The sequence below is a fragment of the Plectropomus leopardus genome, chromosome 23, assembly GCF_026936395.1.
Source record: "Plectropomus leopardus strain MGB_pleo_1.0 chromosome 23, ASM2693639v1, whole genome shotgun sequence".
In the NCBI taxonomy this organism is placed as follows: Eukaryota; Metazoa; Chordata; class Actinopteri; order Perciformes; family Serranidae; genus Plectropomus; species Plectropomus leopardus.
The window spans coordinates 13,943,582-13,965,482 of NC_142198.1; the positions used below are offsets into that span (position 1 = coordinate 13,943,582).

The following is a 21,901-nucleotide window of genomic DNA, read 5'->3' on the forward strand; positions in this document are numbered from 1 at the left end:
TGTTACCGTAACATTTATCTCTGTGACAGCATTGTAGATGTTGCGTGTAAATGTATTTCATTTGTAGTCATCACAGATCCCCCCCTCCCCTCTCTGTGTCCAGGAGTGACAGCAATCAGGCCCGACGAGCTGGAGTTTCCCAACACTATGACTGATATCGACTATGACACTTGGATGCTCAGGTAGAACACTATTTGAATATTAAAACTCAAGAGCCGATTTTTTTGTCCCTGCAATGTCTTTATGAATGTTTTCATATAAGTGTATAACTTACTTTTCTTACATGGCAGACATTTGAAAGATAATAACAAGATGCTAACAGCAATAGTAATAATAGGAAATAGAAATTAAATTGTAAATAAATAAATTAATTTAAAAATAATAATATTTTTTTAAAAAATCTGCTTTTGTAGTAGTAGTAGTATTTTTATATAGCCATCACACACAACATGGTAAAGACAAAAAAGGAATTATAATAAGCATATATATTTTTGATAACAGCATAAAGTGCAGAACGTACGGTGATAATGACTGAAAAAGTATAGGCAGAAGCAAAATGCTTATAAATACCTACCCTACATAAAACCCTGCATTAAATTAAGCTACCCAGCAGAAAATGGAAATAAAAATGAGAAAAGAAAATAAACAAATAAACAAAAAAATAACATTTTTAACATATGTCACATATGGAGCAACTTGAGTATTGACAGTTTATGCTTGTGCCTCAACACAAGCTGCTTCCTTCCAAAGGGACTCAAAAGCTGTATTACCATATATTTGTATATTTTGCTGTTTATTAAGGTCTTAAAACACACACCTACCTGTTATTTTCAAGTTTTTTTATTATGGTATACCCAACAATTACATAGAAGCAATTGTTGGTAGTAAAAAGCTTAAGTAAAAATCAAAATACAAAATAAAAGTCTAAGATATAAAACAGTGCAAGAAAAATAAACAGTAGGGATAAAATATGACATGAATAAAATATAAGATAAAGATAAGATATAAACTCTCCTTTTTAGGTTATATGTCCATAAATATTTGAAGTGTTGAGCTACGCATAAAAGGAATTTTTCACAAAACTGTAAAACACAATATGTTTTTGGAATTTCAAATCATTGATAGAATTTAAAAAATGTATTTATTCTTTACCTTCCCTCTTTTTTTACAGTGGAACGGCCATCATGCAGGACGGCAACACGATGCGCAACAACTACGGCTGTGACCTGGACTCACTGACCACAGGCTCACGAATCGGCATGATGCGCTCAGCCAGCGGCGACCTCCATTATTACATCAACGGTGTGGATCAAGGTGTCGCCTGCACCGGTCTGCCACCAGGTAAAGACACGAAATCAGGATTGTGCTGCAGCCAGATATGATTCAAATACAGCTTTCTTGAGTCAAGACTGTAAGTTATCATCATCGTCTCTCTGACTCTGTCTCTGTCTCCCTGTCTTTCTCTCTCTCAGAGGTGTATGCTGTGATCGACCTGTATGGTCAGTGCGTTCAAGTGTCCATCACCAGCTCCTCAGGTCCGCTGGACAACAGCCTCTGTACCAGCAACATCACTGAGAAGAGCTTCCCCATCCACTCACCAGGTACACATCAGCTCATCACTCATGTCTGCAAATCCTTTAAAAAACATGAAAAACAAAAGCTGATCTTTTTAGATCAGAAGCTTTTGAAATTAAGTCCACTTTTAAGCAGTTTCAACCAACACAAGATTTTGTTAAAATGTTTAAAAATGTCCCCTGCAGTTTCTCAAGGTCTTTAAATGTCCTTTTCTGTCAGTCCAAAACCCAAAGATGGGCAGTTTAATATAGTATGAAACAAATGAAAGCCAGAAATCTCCATATTTGCAAGGCTTAAAACAGATTTTTTTTTAAACTATTTTTGCACAAAAAATTACTATAATGATTTACTGATTTTAAAAATAGGTAGCGACTCACAAATCGATTAGTTGACTATTTTTGCAGCTCTTGTATTGTTTTTAAAACACTTTTATATGTTTAGTATTTATTTGTTTGATAGTAAAGGTAAAAGGTAGAGAAATAAAAAATGTAATAGTAGAAAACATCAATTGTCCTCTTAGCCTCATCTCCATGTTTCTTTTTTTCTTTTCTCTGTGTGTTTAGTAGCAGGCGTTGCCCATCGGCTCCACAGTAAACATGGTAAGAACGTGGTGCTGCTTGGCGATGGCTGTCAGGGCGTCAGAGTCGGCGGTTACGCTCACGGCATCGTGTTCAGCGCGAAGGAGCTCAAAGCAGATGAGCTGTTTGAGGTACACGACAAAGAGGGCCTCTGAAAATGAATGTGCTTCCTATCTTGTCAAATTTTTGATAACATGCACATGAATTCCTTAAATCCCTGTATCTGCGTATGCTAGTAATTTTCTTTGAATTATATTCCCCCCCCTAGCTTTTTTCTTTCTCCTGATTTCTCTCTGTGCTCTGCAGGTGAGGATTGATGAGGTCGATGAGCAGTGGTGCGGTTCGCTGCATATCGGTCTGACCACCCTGGCACCCCCAGAGCTGCCGTCCTGCCCGCTGTCTGGTCTCTCCCCCTCCCTCCCGCAGCTCCGCACCAAGGTCACCTGGCTGCTCTGCGGCTCTGAGGTCCGTCGCAACGGCGTGCTGCAGCGCCAGAACTACGGCTGCTCGCTAGACCGGCTGACGGTAAGCTGCAGTCCCCTCTAGGATCTCGTCTTCTGTCTTAGATTCATTCACTCAGACAAAGATGTTATCACAGTCTGAAATCTGACATCTTAAAACTCAAAATGTACCTTTTTTTGTCTGTTACTCTTTATCTATATGAACCATTTCCTCTCTCTTATCCTTCTTTCTATTTTTTTATTTCTTATTTATATCATAATAACTGAAAGCACTTAGTAAAATATGCTTTTTAAAACTGCTGTCTGGAGATCTGGAGAAAGTTTAGCGGTCACAAAAAAAAAGGATTACTCACAGTTCAGGTCAAACAGCATTAATATTTAACATGTCACAGAGAGAAATGAGGTCATTAAGTAACACAAAAACATTGTTTTATGCTACTCAAGGAGACAAAGGCTGTAGATTATTAAATTTATTTAATCCATTAATCTTCAAGTCCAATGATTTGAATCTCGATTATTTTCTATAGGAACTGCAACAATTAATTGACCAGTTCTCAACTATTTAATTAATCGGCATCAATTTGATCATCGACTAATTGTTTTACTAAATTTTTAAAGTAAAAATAGTCAAAACTTTCTGATTTCAACTTCTTAATTGTGAATATTTTCTGGTTTCTTTACTCTTCTGTGACAGTAAACTGAATATTTTATTTTTAAACAAGACATTCAAGAATTATGGAAACATTTTTCACCATTTTCTGACAATTTATAGACCAAATAACTAATAGATAAATTGAGACAATAATTTAAACATGAATTTTCAGTGAAAATAATCATTAGTTACAGATTGTAACTATTTTCTACAGATCTGATGGTCACAAAATACTGCATTAAGTCAATTACTCACAATTAAATTAGTAACAGGTTATTTTTGTGATTTTCATGAAATATGTGCATATATGTATAATGCACAAAACAATGGAAGAGTTCTCAGTCACCAGTTTATGTCAGCATTCTTCACCATACACAGTGTGTGTTTGTAGTACTCAGCATGTCAGTAGATCCTGTGCTCTTTCTGAAGACAAAAAAAAGATCCCAAAGTTGTTTTAATTTTTCACTGAACATGATGGGTTTTTTTTTAGGTTGGGAACCGTGTGGGAGTGAAGAGGTGTAGTGACGACACCATGCACATCTTCATCGATGGAGAAGACATGGGCCCTGCAGCAACTGCAGTAGCCAAGGTACACACACACACACACACACACACACACACACACACACACACACACACACACACACACACACACATCTAAAGGACAGAGCTTCTTGGCCCCACACTGATATTCAGCACCTCCCTGTCTCTTTGCAGAATGTGTATGCAGTTTTGGACCTATATGGGCGGATAACGGCGGTGTCCATTGTGAGCTCCTCATTAATGGAGGACATGGAAAGTGTCAAGGCGCCCTCGCTCTCCTCAGACAGCTGCAGCGAAGGAGAGGAGGACAGCACCCCCGTCAGAGAGGTAGGAGCACCCGTCTCTCTATTCACTGCATTCACCGTTATTCACTGCATCGTTACATTTTCTGACAAACTAAGACTCTGCATGTCAACTCTTGTTGCCTCCAGGTTGAGACTGAGCCGTGTGCACTGGTGCCCACTGTCATGGCGTTTCTGGAAAACCATGGCAAAAACATCCAGCTGTCCAACCAGAACCTGACAGCAGCCAGAGTGTCCAGCTACAACCAGGGCCTGCTGGTCACAGCCCAGCCGCTAGCTCGCCAGCAGCTGTTCCAGGTAATGAAGCTGTGTGGTTTAGAGTCTAAATGTGAACCAGGTGGCTACATTTTAGCTTCATTTCCTACATTTTAATAACTGAGTTAGAAATTAAAGGCTGGTATTTCAAAGAGTACTTACTAGAAGTATACTGTATATACAGCTGTGATACTCAGCTTACGGGCTGTGCGACAAATCTGGCCCCCAAAAGGGTGCTGGATGGCCCCCAAACCATTTTCTAATTCACAATAAAACTAAAGTGATTCACACTGCAAATTGTTTTTGTACTTTTTGTATACATAAGGTGCCAGAGTGTATAAAACAGCATCAAAATAGAGCTTGTTAATCAAAAAAAGTGCTAGTGGAGGATTCCCCACACCCTCCAACAGAGGTCCTAGTTAAGCCCCTAAAAACCTGGAAACATCCTAAAATCTTAGAAATGTCCCAAAATCCTACAAATGTCCTAAAATGCTAGAACCATGTGTTGGACTGCTGCCCTGGCCCCTGGCCTCCTGTTATTTTGCAAAGGTGGCCCTTAAGCAAAGCGAGTTGAGTGTCCCTGATATACAGAATTCAAATGCAAGCTATTTTAGGCTGTGGCTGTACCAGCCTGTCAACAGCCTCTCTTTCGTCTCCAGTTTCAGATTGACCGTTTGAACCCGTCATGGACGTCGTCACTGTCGCTAGGGGTGATTGGTCACTCTCCCGACCGGCTCAACTTCCCCTCCACAGCGTGTTGTCTGAAACGCTCCGCCTGGCTGCTGCAGAGAGACTCCGTCTTCCACAACTCGCTAAAGGTCCGCACACTTTGACACACAACACCTGTCTGTCGTGTTGGAGTGCTTTATTAATTCTTGTCTTAAATGCCAAACTTGGGTGTGTTCTCACTGACATTCGCCTCACTGATCATTTGATCTTTTTTCATAACATTTTGACTTCTTTCTCCATCAGACACTTTCCTCTCCAATAATCGCTCCTTCATCTTTCTCCTTCCCCCTCAGATATGTGAGAACTATGGTCCTAATCTGGACACTTGTCCGGAGGGGACGGTGTTGGGTCTGCTGGTGGATGCCAACAGCTGTCTCCACCTGTACGTCAACGGCATGGACCAGGGTGTGGCGGCGCAGGACATTCCTTCGCCCTGCTACCCCTTCATTGACCTCTACGGCCAGTGTGAACAGGTCAGCACTAGAAAAACTGAAACAGTTATGCCAGTTTGATGTTGACGTTTCTGTGTCATAAATGACGTAAATTATTAATCAGTTATCTAAAAAAAAAAATGCAATTAGGTGGTGAGTCTTTATTGTAGTGATTTTTAAAAGGGAGACTTTTTACACATACTTTAATTTTTTTCTTTAATGGTTTCAGGTTTCAAATATAGTAATAAATTATTTAACTTAGTACTTTTCTTCTTTATAGGATCATTGTATTATATTACTAATTCTGTATTACAGTGAAACTGTGATACCACCTAATTTTTGAGACGATTATCATACAGTTAAAGTGCTATTTGTGCCGATGTAGTGTCCAGTGTTTGAATATTGTAGTATTTCTTTGGAAATAGTAATAGCAATAGTATGCCCTAGATTAAAATCCGAAGATGATATGCTAATAAATGTTGTTTCATCATGGCAGGTTACTATAGTAACAAACAACGTGCCAGCTGTGGGTGGAGAGAGTGGTGAGACCCGTTGTCAGGGCGACATGGAGAAGGCGGATATGGTTGATGGTAATAAATCCATTTTTTTACTATTTAGTTATGTTTTCATATCATTTCCTGTTCAGTAATTAAAGTCGGGGTTTCATTTTTTTCTGTTTCTACATTCAGGAATCAAAGAAAGTGTGTGCTGGACGCCCCCTCCAGAGGTCAACCCCAACAAGACCTGTGAGTATCAGGCACTGTGCTCACGCTTCAAGGACCTGCTCACGTTACCAGGTGAGTTTAACTTAAAATCTTAAAATCTGCCACAACACTGCTTCAGATCTCATGTCACCTAACAACCATAATATTTGTGGTTTTCACCCGTAAGATGGCTATTTTAACGAAGACGCAAAGTACAACCTGTGCTACTGTGAGTCCTGCCACAAGCTTCGGGGTGATGAGGCTTACTACAAGAGAGGAGAGCCGCCCCGGGACTACGCCCTACCCTTCGGATGGTGCCGCTTCGCCCTCAGGTGGGAGGAAGATCTCTTGGTCAGATTCAAAATAAAACAGCAGTTTTTATGTCCCTTGTGTGTTGATGTCCTCAAACTAAAAGTTTGGTTGTTTGTTTGGTTACTTCTCACACTAATGAAAAACTAATGGGACAAAAGGTAAAAACCATATAAAAGAATTCTCTGTCTGGTTTTACAAAGGCTGTACATGTATCCTCTTTTTGCAGGATTAAGCCCCACTGTGAGGTTTCTAATGCACTGAAGAAGTGGCACATCGCATACCACGGCACCAGTGTAGGAGCCCTGCGACGCACGCTGGACCACAGCCAGCTTCTACCTGGTATGAAAATTTTTGGTTCCTTTTTTAATGACACACACTCAGTAATGTTGTTTTTCTGACCAAAGATGAGAGGTTTTCAAAATTGACTATGACTGTTGACTATATGACTTTTTTTATTGAATACATGTCTTTGACATACTATGCTGTGACTTTTTGTTTTTGCCACAGTAGATTCCTACTATACTAAGATGTTTTTTAAATCACACTTTTATAACATGCTATACCATGATGTTTTCAGGGTCTTTTAAAAAAAGATAACTATACAATGACTTTCAAAAAAGACATTTTTATTTATGCCATTTTTCTAAACAATGTATCTCATACTGTAGAAGGTACATTTATTGGTCATTTTTTAAACTTTGTTTATAAATGACATTTGTCCTTGATCCTTCCACGTCTTTGGAGCTGTAGGATGAGATGATTAAAATCAGCAGCTACTATGAAAAATTCATTCCGCTTGTTGCTGATGGCGTCATTCAATTCCTGCCATGCATTTTTTGAATTTGCGTCGTAGTCTTGGGTCCTTTCGGCTCCCAACAAGGTCTACCCATCCAGTGCAACAGCTTGACCTGCATGTTAGGGGTTAACCATGTCTCTGTGAAGATGTGTGCATAGCAGTCCCAGATTTCTGATTGCTGAGTTAGCCTCAATCGCATCTTATCCACTTTTTTGTCCTGTGACCACACATGAGAAAGAAGAAGGCTTAGAACAACTCTTGGTCCCCTGACTTTGGCTGGCTCTTTCTGTTTCATTTTTTCCCTTCTGGTCTCACTGGCCACTTGGCGAATGCCATTTGTGGGTTACCTTTTGAGGTCTGCTGCAGTCAGCACAAACCCAACAAAACTTTTCCTGATATTGATAATATTGAAATTGAATATAACTAAGTGTTCTCTGTGGTAGAAAACTATTATGTACTACTGTAGTCTTGCATTTTTGGTCATTTTTTTGACAAGCCAAATTCTGGTGTTTTTGGCCCTTTTTGCAACTTTCAGTGCTATGACCTGTCTTGGCAGGCTTTTCTAAGCTGTTTCCAGCTGTTTTCAGCTGTGTTTGGGACATGTCAAGTTTTGACATTTTTGCCTTACTATAGTCTTATATTTTCGGTAATTTTTGTCGACGTGCCATATTATGCTGTTTTTGGCCCTTTTCACAACTTTGTATGCTATGGCGTGTCTTGACAGGCTATTCTTAGCTGTTTCCAACTGTTTTCAGCTGTATTTCGTAAATGTCTAATTTTCACATTTTTTGCCTTACCATAACCTTGCATTTTCGGTCAATTTTTCGCCAAACCAAATTATGCTGTTTTTGGCTCTTTTTGCAACTGTCTTTGCTATGGTGTGTCTTGGCGGGCTATTCTAAGCTGTTTCCATGTGTTTTCAACCATTTTTGGGTTGTTGTTGTCGTCAGATTTTGCCATTTTTGCCTTACTATAGTCTTGGAATTTTGGTCAGATTTTCGACATGCCAAATTATGCTGTTTATGTCTGTTTTTGCAACTTTCTTTGATATAGCGCGTATTGGCAGGGTATTCTAAGCTGTTTTCAGCTGTTTTCAACAGTTTTTGGGACGTGTCAAATTTTGACATTTTGCCTTAGTATAGTGTTGGATTTTGGGTCAGATTTTCGACATGCCAAATTATGCTGTTTTGGGCTTTCTGTGCAACTTTCTTTGCTATGGCGCTTCTTGGCAGGCTATTCTAAGCTGTTTCCATGTGTTTTCAACAGTTTTTGGGACGTGTCAAATTTCGACAGTTTTGCCTTACTATAGTCTTGGATTTTTGGTCAGATTTTCAACATGCCAAATTATGCTGATTTGAGCTTTCTGTGCAACTTTCTTTGTTATGGCGCTTCTTGGCAGGCTATTCTAAGCTGTTTCCATGTGTTTTCAACCATTTTTGGGATGTGTCAAATTTTGACATTTTGCCTTACTATAGTCTTGGAATTTTGGTCAGATTTTCGACATGCCAAATTATGCTGTTTTTGGCTTTTTTTTGCAACTTTCTTTGCTATAGCGTGCCTTGGCAGGGTATTCTAGGCTGTTTCCAGCTGTTTTCAACAGTTTTTGGGACGTGTCAAATTTTGACATTTTGCCTTAGTATAGTGTTGGATTTTTGGTCAGATTTTTCGACATGCCAAATTATGCTGTTTTGGGCTTTCTGTGCAACTTTCTTTGCTATGGCGCTTCTTGGCAGGCTATTCTAAGCTGTTTCCATTAGGGGTGTAATGGTACACAAAAATCTCGGTTCGGTACGTACCTCGGTTTTGAGGTCACGGTTCGGTTCATTTTCGGTACAGTAAGAAAACAAAATGCAAAATATAAATGTGCTAGTTGTTTATTACACACTTTTGTGCTTTGAACAATAGGAACATTAGCCTATACAAAGCTAGAATTCTGCTCAAAAATATAAATACAATATTCTGAAATGTAGATATTTTGAAAAACATAATAAAAATAAATAACATTGGCTCAGACTTTTTCTTTAAAAAAAATATTTTCTCCATCTGATGTGCAAAATTGAACAGTTGCAACACTGAACAGTTTCAAGTTGTTGCTCAGATTAAATAACATGAATAAGGCTCAGACTGTTTCTTTAAAAACAAATCTTTTCTCCATCTAATGTACTACGCTCGTCTTTCTCTTCGTTGTAGCGATGTTCACGCGGGGGTGGTGCCGTTTCAAATGAGTTAACAGGTTTGATGTGTTGCCAGAAACATACCCGATCTCGGATGAACAATGTCGGCAAACCACTTTGGTTTTATCAACCTCTCTTTGTCCCTGTTTATATTTCACCGGGAAGCCGAAGTGTTCCCAAACGGGAGACCTTAATGTCGCGGGAGGGTCCTCAAGCTCTGGCTGATTGCCAATGCTAGCGGCATCAGCATTAGCCATGATGTCCACTACAACTGCTGTTTGTTGTGTCTCGGTGTGCACAACTGCACATGTGCAGCTGCAGCATTCTCGTGCGGTCCTCTACTTAATATGTCCGTGTGGAAACTTCGTTGTGCGCCTCCGTTCGAACCGAAAGCACCCGTGCAAGCAGTTCAATACAAACACATGTACCGTTACACCCCTAGTTTCCATGTGTTTTCAACCGTTTTTGGGACGTGTCAAATTTTGACATTTTTGCCTTACAATAGTCTTGGATTTTTGGTCAGATTTTCGACATGCCAAATTATGCTGATTTGAGCTTTCTTTGCAACTTTCTTTGCTATGGCGTGTCTTGACAGGCTATTCTAGGCTGTTTCCAGCTGTTTTCAACAGTTTTTGGGCCGTGTCAAATTTTGACATTTTTGCCTTACTATAGTCTTGGATTTTTGGTCAGATTTTCGACATGCCAAATTATGCTGTTTATGGCTTTTTTTTGCCACTTTCTTTGCAATGGCGTGTCTTGGCAGGCTATACTAGGCTGTTTTCATGTGCTTTCAACAGTTTTTGGGACGTGTCAAATTTTGACATTTTTGCCTTACTATAGTCTTGGATTTTTGGTCAGATTTTCGACATGCCAAATTATGCTGTTTTTGGCTTTCTTTGCAACTTTCTTTGCTATGGCACTTTTTGGCAGGCTATTCTAAGCTGTTTCCAGCTGTTTTCAACAGTTTTTGGGACGTGTCAAATTTTGAAAGTTTTGCCTTACTATAGTCTTGGATTTTTGGTCAGATTTTCAACATGCCAAATTATGTTGTTTTGGACTGTTTTTGCAACTTTCTTTGCTATGGCGTGCCTTGGCTAGCTATTCTAAGCTGTTTCCATGTGTTTTCAGCAGTTTTTGGGACGTGTCAAATTTTGACATTTTTGCCTTACTATAGTCTTGGATTTTTGGTCAGATTTTCAACATGCCAAATTATGCTGTTTTGGACTCTTTTTGCAACTTTCTTTGCTATGGCGTGCCTTGGCTAGCTATTCTAAGCTGTTTCCATGTGTTTTCAGCAGTTTTTGGGACGTGTCAAATTTTGACATTTTTGCCTTACTATAGTCTTGGATTTTTGGTCAGATTTTCAACATGCCAAATTATGTTGTTTTGGACTCTTTGCAACTTTCTTTGCTATGGCGTGCCTTGGCTAGCTATTCTAAGCTGTTTCCATGTGTTTTCAGCAGTTTTTGGGACGTGTCAAATTTTGACATTTTTGCCTTACTATAGTCTTGGATTTTTGGTAAGTTTTTTTTGACATGCCAAATTATGCTGTTTTGGGCTTTTTTTGCAACTTTCTTTTCTATAGCGTGCCTTGGCAGGCTATTCTAAGCTGTTTCCAGCTGTTTTCAACAGTTTTTGGGCCGTGTCAAACTTTGACAATTTTGCCTTACTATAGTCTTGGATTTTTGGTCAGATTTTTCGACATGCCAAATTATGCTGTTTTTCGGCTTTCTTTGCAACTTTCTTTGCTATGGCGCTTTTTGGCAGGCTATTCTAAGCTGTTTCCAGCTGTTTTCAACAGTTTTTGGGCCGTGTCAAACTTTGACAATTTTGCCTTACTATAGTCTTGGATTTTTGGTCAGATTTTTCGACATGCCAAATTATGCTGTTTTTCGGCTTTCTTTGCAACTTTCTTTGCTATGGCGCTTTTTGGCAGGCTATTCTAAGCTGTTTCCAACTGTTTCCAACAGTTTTTGGGCTGTGTCAAATTTTGACATTTTTGCCTTACTATAGTCTTGGATTTTTGGTCCGATTTCTTTTGACATGCCAAATTATGCTGTTTTGGGCTCTTTTTGCAACTTTCTTTGCTATAGCGCATTTTGGAAGGGTATTCTAAGCTGTTTTCAGCTGCATTCAACCATTTTTGGGACGTGTCAAATTTTGACATTTTTGCCTTACTATAGTCTTGGATTTTTGGTCAGATTTTCAACATGCCAAATTATGTTGTTTTGGACTGTTTTTGCAACTTTCTTTGCTATGGCGTGTCTTGGCTAGCTATTCTAAGCTGTTTCCATGTGTTTTCAGCAGTTTTTGGGACGTGTCAAATTTTGACATTTTTGCCTTACTATAGTCTTGGATTTTTGGTCAGATTTTCAACATGCCAAATTATGTTGTTTTGGACTCTTTTTGCAACTTTCTTTGCTATGGCGTGCCTTGGCTAGCTATTCTAAGCTGTTTCCATGTGTTTTCAGCAGTTTTTGGGACGTGTCAAATTTTGACATTTTTGCCTTACTATAGTCTTGGATTTTTGGTCAGATTTTTCGACATGCCAAATTATGCTGTTTTTCGGCTTTCTTTGCAACTTTCTTTGCTATGGCGCTTTTTGGCAGGCTATTCTAAGCTGTTTCCAACTGTTTTCAACAGTTTTTGGGCTGTGTCAAATTTTGACAATTTTGCCTTACTATAGTCTTGGATTTTTGGTCAGATTTTCGACATGCCAAATTATGCTGTTTTTGGCTTTCTTTGCAACTTTCTTTGCTATGGCGCTTTTTGGCAGGCTATTCTAAGCTGTTTCCAGCTGTTTTCAACAGTTTTTGGGACGTGTCAAATTTTGACATTTTTGCCTTACTATAGTCTTGGATTTTTGGTCAGATTTTCGACATGCCAAATTATGTTGTTTTGGACTCTTTTTGCAACTTTCTTTGCTATGGCGTGCCTTGGCTAGCTATTCTAAGCTGTTTCCATGTGTTTTCAGCAGTTTTTGGGACGTGTCAAATTTTGACATTTTTGCCTTACTATAGTCTTGGATTTTTGGTCAGATTTTTGACATGCCAAATTATGCTGTTTTTGGCTTTTTTTGCAACTTTCTTTGCTATAGCGTGCCTTGGCAGGCTATTCTAAGCTGTTTCCAGCTGTTTTCAACAGTTTTTGGGCCGTGTCAAACTTTGACAATTTTGCCTTACTATAGTCTTGGATTTTTGGTCAGATTTTCGACATGCCAAATTATGCTGTTTTTGGCTTTCTTTGCAACTTTCTTTGCTATGGCGCTTTTTGGCAGGCTATTCTAAGCTGTTTCCAGCTGTTTTCAACAGTTTTTGGGACGTGTCAAATTTTGAAAGTTTTGCCTTACTATAGTCTTGGATTTTTGGTCAGATTTTCGACATGCCAAATTATGTTGTTTTGGACTCTTTTTGCAACTTTCTTTGCTATGGCGTGCCTTGGCTAGCTATTCTAAGCTGTTTCCATGTGTTTTCAGCAGTTTTTGGGACGTGTCAAATTTTGACATTTTTGCCTTACTATAGTCTTGGATTTTTGGTCAGATTTTCAACATGCCAAATTATGCTGTTTTGGACTCTTTTTGCAACTTTCTTTGCTATGGCGTGCCTTGGCTAGCTATTCTAAGCTGTTTCCATGTGTTTTCAGCAGTTTTTGGGATGTGTCAAATTTTGACATTTTTGCCTTACTATAGTCTTGGATTTTTGGTCAGATTTTCAACATGCCAAATTATGTTGTTTTGGACTGTTTTTGCAACTTTCTTTGCTATGGCGTGCCTTGGCTAGCTATTCTAAGCTGTTTCCATGTGTTTTCAGCAGTTTTTGGGACGTGTCAAATTTTGACATTTTTGCCTTACTATAGTCTTGGATTTTTGGTCAGATTTTTGACATGCCAAATTATGCTGTTTTTGGCTTTTTTTGCAACTTTCTTTGCTATAGCGTGCCTTGGCAGGCTATTCTAAGCTGTTTCCAGCTGTTTTCAACAGTTTTTGGGACGTGTCAAATTTTGAAAGTTTTGCCTTACTATAGTCTTGGATTTTTGGTCAGATTTTCGACATGCCAAATTATGTTGTTTTGGACTCTTTTTGCAACTTTCTTTGCTATGGCGTGCCTTGGCTAGCTATTCTAAGCTGTTTCCATGTGTTTTCAGCAGTTTTTGGGACGTGTCAAATTTTGACATTTTTGCCTTACTATAGTCTTGGATTTTTGGTAAGTTTTTTTTGACATGCCAAATTATGCTGTTTTGGGCTTTTTTTGCAACTTTCTTTGCTATGGCGTGTATTGGCAGGATATACTAAGCTGTTTTCATGTGTTTCCAACAGTTTTTGGGATGTGTCAAATTTTGACATTTTTGCCTTACTATGGTCTTGGATGTTTGGTCCGATTTCTTTTGACATGCCAAATTATGCTGTTTTGGGCTCTTTTTGCAACTTTCTTTGCTATGGCGCTTTTTGGCAGGCTATTCTAAGCTGTTTCCAGCTGTTTTCAACAGTTTTTGGGACGTGTCAAATTTTGAAAGTTTTGCCTTACTATAGTCTTGGATTTTTGGTCAGATTTTCGACATGCCAAATTATGTTGTTTTGGACTCTTTTTGCAACTTTCTTTGCTATGGCGTGCCTTGGCTAGCTATTCTAAGCTGTTTCCATGTGTTTTCAGCAGTTTTTGGGACGTGTCAAATTTTGACATTTTTGCCTTACTATAGTCTTGGATTTTTGGTCAGATTTTCAACATGCCAAATTATGTTGTTTTGGACTGTTTTTGCAACTTTCTTTGCTATGGCGTGCCTTGGCTAGCTATTCTAAGCTGTTTCCATGTGTTTTCAGCAGTTTTTGGGACGTGTCAAATTTTGACATTTTTGCCTTACTATAGTCTTGGATTTTTGGTAAGTTTTTTTTGACATGCCAAATTATGCTGTTTTGGGCTTTTTTTGCAACTTTCTTTGCTATGGCATGTATTGGCAGGATATACTAAGCTGTTTTCATGTGTTTCCAACAGTTTTTGGGATGTGTCAAATTTTGACATTTTTGCCTTACTATAGTCTTGGATTTTTGGTCAGATTTTCGACATGCCAAATTATGCTGTTTTTGGCTTTCTTTGCAACTTTCTTTGCTATGGCGCTTTTTGGCAGGCTATTCTAGGCTGCTTCCAGCTGTTTTCAACAGTTTTTGGGACATGTCAAATTTTGACATTTTTGCCTTACTATAGTCTTGGATTTTTGGTCAGATTTTTGACATGCCAAATTATGGTGTTTTTGGCTTTTTTTGCAACTTTCTTTTCTATAGCGTGCCTTGGCAGGCTATTCTAAGCTGTTTCCAGCTGTTTTCAACAGTTTTTGGGACATGTCAATTTTTGACAAATATCACTATATACTTAAGTAGTTCACCTCGATAACGATAAATGGACGATAACTACTCCACTGCGCCCCCTGTGCAAAATAAAAAGTTGGCCATTAGATGGGGCTGTGGCAGTTATATTGTTAGTATGATTCCCCTGGACGTATTTATTGCAATTATTTTACCACTTTAAAGGACTGTAAAGGACTGTAAAACTACACTGTCTGAAAATAAATGAAGAAAATACATATTAAGTACTTTGAGTTGTTAAGATTTATTGAACAGCAGAGAGTACTTTCAATGAAATGAGAACGACTGAATACATTTAAAAGTCTAGAATAACTTAAATTTCCTGCAAACACAAAGTATTAAAAATACAATCTCATAAACAAATTCTAAATATGGATATTACAAAGAGCTTAGAATGGAGGATGTGTAGGACAGGCTTCACAGATGAGATGGTGACATACTCTTCACCCGACAGGGCGTTGGTGAACTCCACCAATGGAGCGAGAGCTTTCTTTACGGCCTCTAAGACATCCAGGTCTGACCATTTTGGAACAAGATGCCTTGATGCCTTGTCATCAGCGAGGACCTGTAATAATATTGTATATATATGTATGTAATAATATATATAAAATTTATTTTATTTATATTGCACTTTTCATCTTAAATGACAGATCAGTGCAATTACAATAAAGTCTAAAATCATTGCATTAGCCCAGCCGCTAAAAAGACACACAATAAAATAGAAAAAATAGCTGTAGCCGTTTAACTGTAATTCTATAGCTAAACTGTTACTGCTATAGCTCTGTTATGTGGCGAAAAGACATAATTTAATTATTTAATATGTCCTCCATTATACAATTGAACACACAAAAACACAGAATATAACAGCAGGTCAGCACCAAAAGATATCCCCATTAAGCCCTGTCCGACCATCTCTCCTGTGTGATCAGATGGAAAATATACCGTCTCGAGCACTCTGGTGCGCAATTTTCATTTTTCATCGATGTAATATACTGTCAGACTGATATGTGGGTCCATGGTACTACTGGACCAGAGATCGGATGTGGTTGCAAAGTGCTTAACATATCTCAACTCAGCAGTGAACAAGCTGCTCACCCTCTCCCTCGTCCACATCAACTTCCTCTACTTCAGCCACCACAGCAGCCGTGACAACTTTTGAACCGTCCTCCATCTCCTCACCTCTCTTTCCCTGTTTGTTACAGACTGGGTGGGGTGGAGTCACGTCTCTGACGTAGTACAGGGACATAAGAACATAGCCTACCTACACACAATCAAAACCAACTTTTATTTTCTTTTTTTTAAGAACACTAAATGTGCCAACATGAGCAAAATGACATCGGTTATCATTGTTATTGCTCAGGCCTAAATGGCATTTCTTGGCATGCTATTCTAGGCTGTTTCCAGCTGTTTCCAACAGTTTTTGGAACGTGTCAAATTTTGACATTTTTGCCTTACTATAGTCTTGGATTTTTGGTCAGATTTTCAACATGCCAAATTATGCAGTTTTGGACTCTTTTTGCAACTTTCTTTGCAATAGCGTGCCTTGGCAGGCTATTCTGAGCTGTTTCCAGCTGTTTCCAACAGTTTTTGGGACGTGTCAAATTTTGACATTTTTGCCTTACTATAGTCTTGGATTTTTGGTCAGATTTTCAACATGCCAAATTATGCTGTTTTTGGCTTTCTTTGCAACTTTCTTTGCGATGGCGCTTTTTGGCAGGCTATTCTAAGCTGTTTCCATGTGTTTTCAGCAGTTTTTGGGACGTGTCAAATTTTGACATTTTTGCCTTACTATAGTCTTGGATTTTTGGTCAGATTTTGGACATGCCAAATTATGCTGTTTTGGACTCTTCTTGCAACTTTCTTTACTATGGCGTGTATTGGCAGGATATACTAAGCTGTTTTCATGTGTTTTCAACAGTTTTTGGGATGTGTCAAATTTTGACATTTTTGCCTTACTATAGTCTTGGATTTTTGGTCAGATTTTCAACATGCCAAATTATGCTGTTTTGGACTCTTTTTGCAACTTTCTTTGCTATAGCGTGCCTTGGCAGGCTATTCTAAACTGTTTCCAGCTGTTTTCAACAGTTTTTTGGATGTGTCAAATTTTGACATTTTTGCCTTACTATAGTCTTGGATTTTTGGTCAGATTTTCGAAATGCCAAATTATGCTGTTTTGGGCTTTTTTTGCAACTTTCTTTGCTATGGTGCTTTTTGGCATGCTATTCTAGGCTGTTTCCAGCTGTTTCCAACAGTTTTTGGAACGTGTCAAATTTTGACATTTTTGCCTTACTATAGTCTTGGATTTTAGGTCAGATTTTCAACATGCCAAATTATGCTGTTTTTGGCTTTCTTTGCAACTTTCTTTGCGATGGCGCTTTTTGGCAGGCTATTCTAAGCTGTTTCCAGCTGTTTTCAGCAGTTTTTGGGACGTGTCAAATTTTGACATTTTTGCCTTACTATAGTCTTGGATTTTTGGTGAGATTTTCGACATGCCAAATTATGCTGTTTTGGACTCTTCTTGCAACTTTCTTTGCTATAGCGTGCCTTGGCTAGCTATTCTAAGCTGTTTCCATGTGTTTTCAACAGTTTTTGGGATGTGTCAAATTTTGACATTTTTGCCTTGCTATAGTCTTGGATTTTTGGTCAGATTTTCAACATGCCAAATTATGCTGTTTTTGGCTTTCTTTGCAACTTTCTTTGCGATGGCGCTTTTTGGCAGGCTATACTAAGCTGTTTTCATGTGTTTTCAACAGTTTTTGGGATGTGTCAAATTTTGACATTTTTGCCTTACTATAGTCTTGGATTTTTGGTCAGATTTTCGACATGCCAAATTATGCTGTTTTGGACTCTTTTTGCAACTTTCTTTGCTATAGCGTGCCTTGGCTAGCTATTCTAAGCTGTTTCCATGTGTTTTCAACAGTTTTTGGGGCGTGTCAAAATTTGACATTTTTGCCTTACTATAGTCTTGGATTTTTGGTCAGATTTTGGACATGCCAAATTATGCTGTTTTGGACTCTTCTTGCAACTTTCTTTACTATGGCGTGTATTGGCAGGATATACTAAGCTGTTTTCATGTGTTTTCAACAGTTTTTGGGATGTGTCAAATTTTGACATTTTTGCCTTACTATAGTCTTGGATTTTTGGTCAGATTTTCAACATGCCAAATTATGTTGTTGTGGACTCTTTTTGCAACTTTCTTTGCTATAGCGTGCCTTGGCAGGCTATTCTGAACTGTTTCCAGCTGTTTTCAACAGTTTTTTGGATGTGTCAAATTTTGACATTTTTGCCTTACTATAGTCTTGGATTTTTGGTCAGATTTTCGAAATGCCAAATTATGCTGTTTTGGGCTTTTTTTGCAACTTTCTTTGCTATGGCGCTTTTTGGCAGGCTATTCTAAGCTGTTTCCATGTGTTTTCAGCAGTTTTTGGGACGTGTCAAATTTTGACATTTTTGCCTTACTATAGTCTTGGATTTTAGGTCAGATTTTCAACATGCCAAATTATGCTGTTTTTGGCTTTCTTTGCAACTTTCTTTGCGATGGCGCTTTTTGGCAGGCTATTCTAAGCTGTTTCCAGCTGTTTACAGCAGTTTTTGGGACGTGTCAAATTTTGACATTTTTGCCTTACTATAGTCTTGGATTTTTGGTCAGATTTTCGACATGCCAAATTATGCTGTTTTGGACTCTTCTTGCAACTTTCTTTGCTATAGCGTGCCTTGGCTAGCTATTCTAAGCTGTTTCCATGTGTTTTCAACAGTTTTTGGGATGTGTCAAAATTTGACATTTTTGCCTTACTATAGTCTTGGATTTTTGGTCAGATTTTCGACATGCCAAATTATGCTGTTTTGGACTCTTCTTGCAACTTTCTTTACTATGGCGTGTATTGGCAGGATATACTAAGCTGTTTTCATGTGTTTTCAACAGTTTTTGGGATGTGTCAAATTTTGACATTTTTGCCTTACTATAGTCTTGGATTTTTGGTCAGATTTTCGACATGCCAAATTATGCTGTTTTGGACTCTTTTTGCAACTTTCTTTGCTATAGCGTGCCTTGGCTAGCTATTCTAAGCTGTTTCCATGTGTTTTCAACAGTTTTTGGGGCGTGTCAAAATTTGACATTTTTGCCTTACTATAGTCTTGGATTTTTGGTCAGATTTTCGACATGCCAAATTATGTTGTTTTGGACTCTTCTTGCAACTTTCTTTACTATGGCGTGTATTGGCAGGATATACTAAGCTGTTTTCATGTGTTTTCAACAGTTTTTGGGATGTGTCAAATTTTGACATTTTTGCCTTACTATAGTCTTGGATTTTTGGTCAGATTTTCAACATGCCAAATTATGTTGTTGTGGACTCTTTTTGCAACTTTCTTTGCTATAGCGTGCCTTGGCAGGCTATTCTGAACTGTTTCCAGCTGTTTTCAACAGTTTTTTGGATGTGTCAAATTTTGACATTTTTGCCTTACTATAGTCTTGGATTTTTGGTCAGATTTTCGAAATGCCAAATTATGCTGTTTTGGGCTTTTTTTGCAACTTTCTTTGCTATGGCGCTTTTTGGCAGGCTATTCTAAGCTGTTTCCATGTGTTTTCAGCAGTTTTTGGGACGTGTCAAATTTTGACATTTTTGCCTTACTATAGTCTTGGATTTTAGGTCAGATTTTCAACATGCCAAATTATGCTGTTTTTGGCTTTCTTTGCAACTTTCTTTGCTATGGCGCTTTTTGGCAGGCTATTCTAAGCTGTTTCCAGCTGTTTTCAGCAGTTTTTGGGACGTGTCAAATTTTGACATTTTTGCCTTACTATAGTCTTGGATTTTTGGTGAGATTTTCGACATGCCAAATTATGCTGTTTTGGACTCTTCTTGCAACTTTCTTTGCTATAGCGTGCCTTGGCTAGCTATTCTAAGCTGTTTCCATGTGTTTTCAACAGTTTTTGGGATGTGTCAAAATTTGACATTTTTGCCTTACTATAGTCTTGGATTTTTGGTCAGATTTTCAACATGCCAATTTATGCTGTTTTGGACTCTTCTTGCAACTTTCTTTACTATGGCGTGTATTGGCAGGATATACTAAGCTGTTTTCATGTGTTTTCAACAGTTTTTGGGATGTGTCAAATTTTGACATTTTTGCCTTACTATAGTCTTGGATTTTTGGTCAGATTTTCAACATGCCAAATTATGTTGTTGTGGACTCTTTTTGCAACTTTCTTTGCTATAGTGTGCCTTGGCAGGCTATTCTAAGCTGTTTCCATGTGTTTTCAGCAGTTTTTGGGACGTGTCAAATTTTGACATTTTTGCCTTACTATAGTCTTGGATTTTTGGTCAGATTTTCGACATGCCAAATTATGCTGTTTTGGACTCTTCTTGCAACTTTCTTTGCTATGGCGTGTATTGGCAGGATATACTAAGCTGTTTTCATGTGTTTTCAACAGTTTTTGGGATGTGTCAAATTTTGACATTTTTGCCTTACTATAGTCTTGGATTTTTGGTCAGATTTTCAACATGCTAAATTATGCTGTTTTTGGCTTTCTTTGCAACTTTCTTTGCTATGGCGCTTTTTGGCAGGCTATTCTAAGCTGTTTCCATGTGTTTTTCAGCAGTTTTTGGGACGTGTCAAATTTTGACATTTTTGCCTTACTATAGTCTTGGATTTTTGGTCAGATTTTCAACATTCCAAATTATGTTGTTTTGGACTTTCTTTGCTATAGCGTGCCTTGGCTAGCTATTCTAAGCTGTTTCCATGTGTTTTCAACAGGTTTTGGGACGTGTCAAAGTTTGACAAAAATCCAAGACTATAGTAAGGCAAAAATGTCAAAATTTGACACATCCCAAAAACTGTTGAAAACACATGAAAACAGCTTAGTATATCCTGCCAATACACGCCATAGCAAAGAAAGTTGCAAAGAAAGCCAAAAACAGCATAATTTGGCATGTTGAAAATCTGACCAAAAATCCAAGACTATAGTAAGGCAAAAAACCCAACTGTCAAAATTTTTAATGATATCGCTCTCAAAAAACTGTTATCTGAAAACAAGCTATGAAACAAGCATTTGGTATAAAAACTACTAGAATAAGATACTGAGCAAGATGCACAAAGCATACATAATATAGTAAAGGCAAAAGTCAAATGACCGTAAAAATGCCTAAAAGCGAATAACAATAAACAATTAATATTTGGCATGTCAAAAAAAATCTCGATAAAATCCAGACATATTGGTGAGTCAAAACTGTGTTATAAAATTTAACCAACAACGAAAACCCACATGAAACAGAATAATATAGTAACAAAGCCATACAATAAAGGGATTGCAAAAAAAGCCCAAAAACAAACAATTAAGCATGTCAAAAAAAATCTGACCAAAATCTCCAAGACTATAGTAAAGACAAATGTCAAGTGACCGCATTTAAAAACAGTTGTTGGAAAGCAACAGCTTAGAATAGCCTGCCCAGAAAACAATCATTTGCAAAAGAAAGTTGCAAAAACAGTTCAAAACAACATAATTGGCATGTTAAAAATCGGACCAAAAAATCCAAGACTATAGTAAAAGGCAAAAATGTCAAAATTCTGACCGCGTCTCCAAAACTGTTGAAAACACATGAAACAACTTAGACTAGCTAATAATAATAGCTATAGCAAAGCAAAGGATTAAGCAAGAGAGAGGTCCAAAACAAGCATAATTTGGCATGTTGAAGAAAATCTGACCCAAAATCCAAGACTATATAAGGCAAAACTGTCAATAATTTGATATCGGATCCCAAAAACTGTTGAAAACAGCTGGAAACAGATTAGAATAGGCTGCTACAAGCCTTGCGCCCATGTAGCAAAAGAAAGTTACTGCAAAAAAAGCCCAAAACAGCATAATTTGGCATGTCAAAATCTCTACCTTAAAAAATCCAAGAGACTATAGTAAGGCCAAACTGTCAAAAAATTTTGACACGTTCAAAAACTGTTGAAAACACACATGGAAACAACATTAGAATAGCCTGCCAAGAAACATCATAGCAAAAGAAAGTTGCAAAAAAAAGCCAAAAACAGCATA

General features: G+C 38.0%; 1 protein-coding gene across 4 annotated transcripts in view; it reads left to right on the top strand.

The window, feature by feature from the left end:
* Window positions 1-21,901, top strand: part of neurl4 (neuralized E3 ubiquitin protein ligase 4) — a 59,487-nt gene that overhangs the window by 15,778 nt on the left and 21,808 nt on the right. For 2 of the 4 annotated variants that reach the window (XM_042512249.2, XM_088073912.1), the window contains exons 14-27: window positions 68-182; window positions 1,172-1,341; window positions 1,473-1,601; window positions 2,139-2,284; window positions 2,460-2,678; window positions 3,757-3,855; window positions 3,984-4,136; window positions 4,241-4,408; window positions 5,026-5,184; window positions 5,389-5,568; window positions 6,023-6,116; window positions 6,216-6,323; window positions 6,418-6,562; window positions 6,769-6,881. In XM_042512249.2, the coding sequence (XP_042368183.1) occupies window positions 68-182; window positions 1,172-1,341; window positions 1,473-1,601; window positions 2,139-2,284; window positions 2,460-2,678; window positions 3,757-3,855; window positions 3,984-4,136; window positions 4,241-4,408; window positions 5,026-5,184; window positions 5,389-5,568; window positions 6,023-6,116; window positions 6,216-6,323; window positions 6,418-6,562; window positions 6,769-6,881 (1,998 nt within the window). The remainder of the gene's footprint in view (window positions 1-67; window positions 183-1,171; window positions 1,342-1,472; window positions 1,602-2,138; window positions 2,285-2,459; window positions 2,679-3,756; window positions 3,856-3,983; window positions 4,137-4,240; window positions 4,409-5,025; window positions 5,185-5,388; window positions 5,569-6,022; window positions 6,117-6,215; window positions 6,324-6,417; window positions 6,563-6,768; window positions 6,882-21,901) is intronic. The other 2 variants (XM_042512251.2, XM_042512252.2) reach the window with 2 other exon arrangements.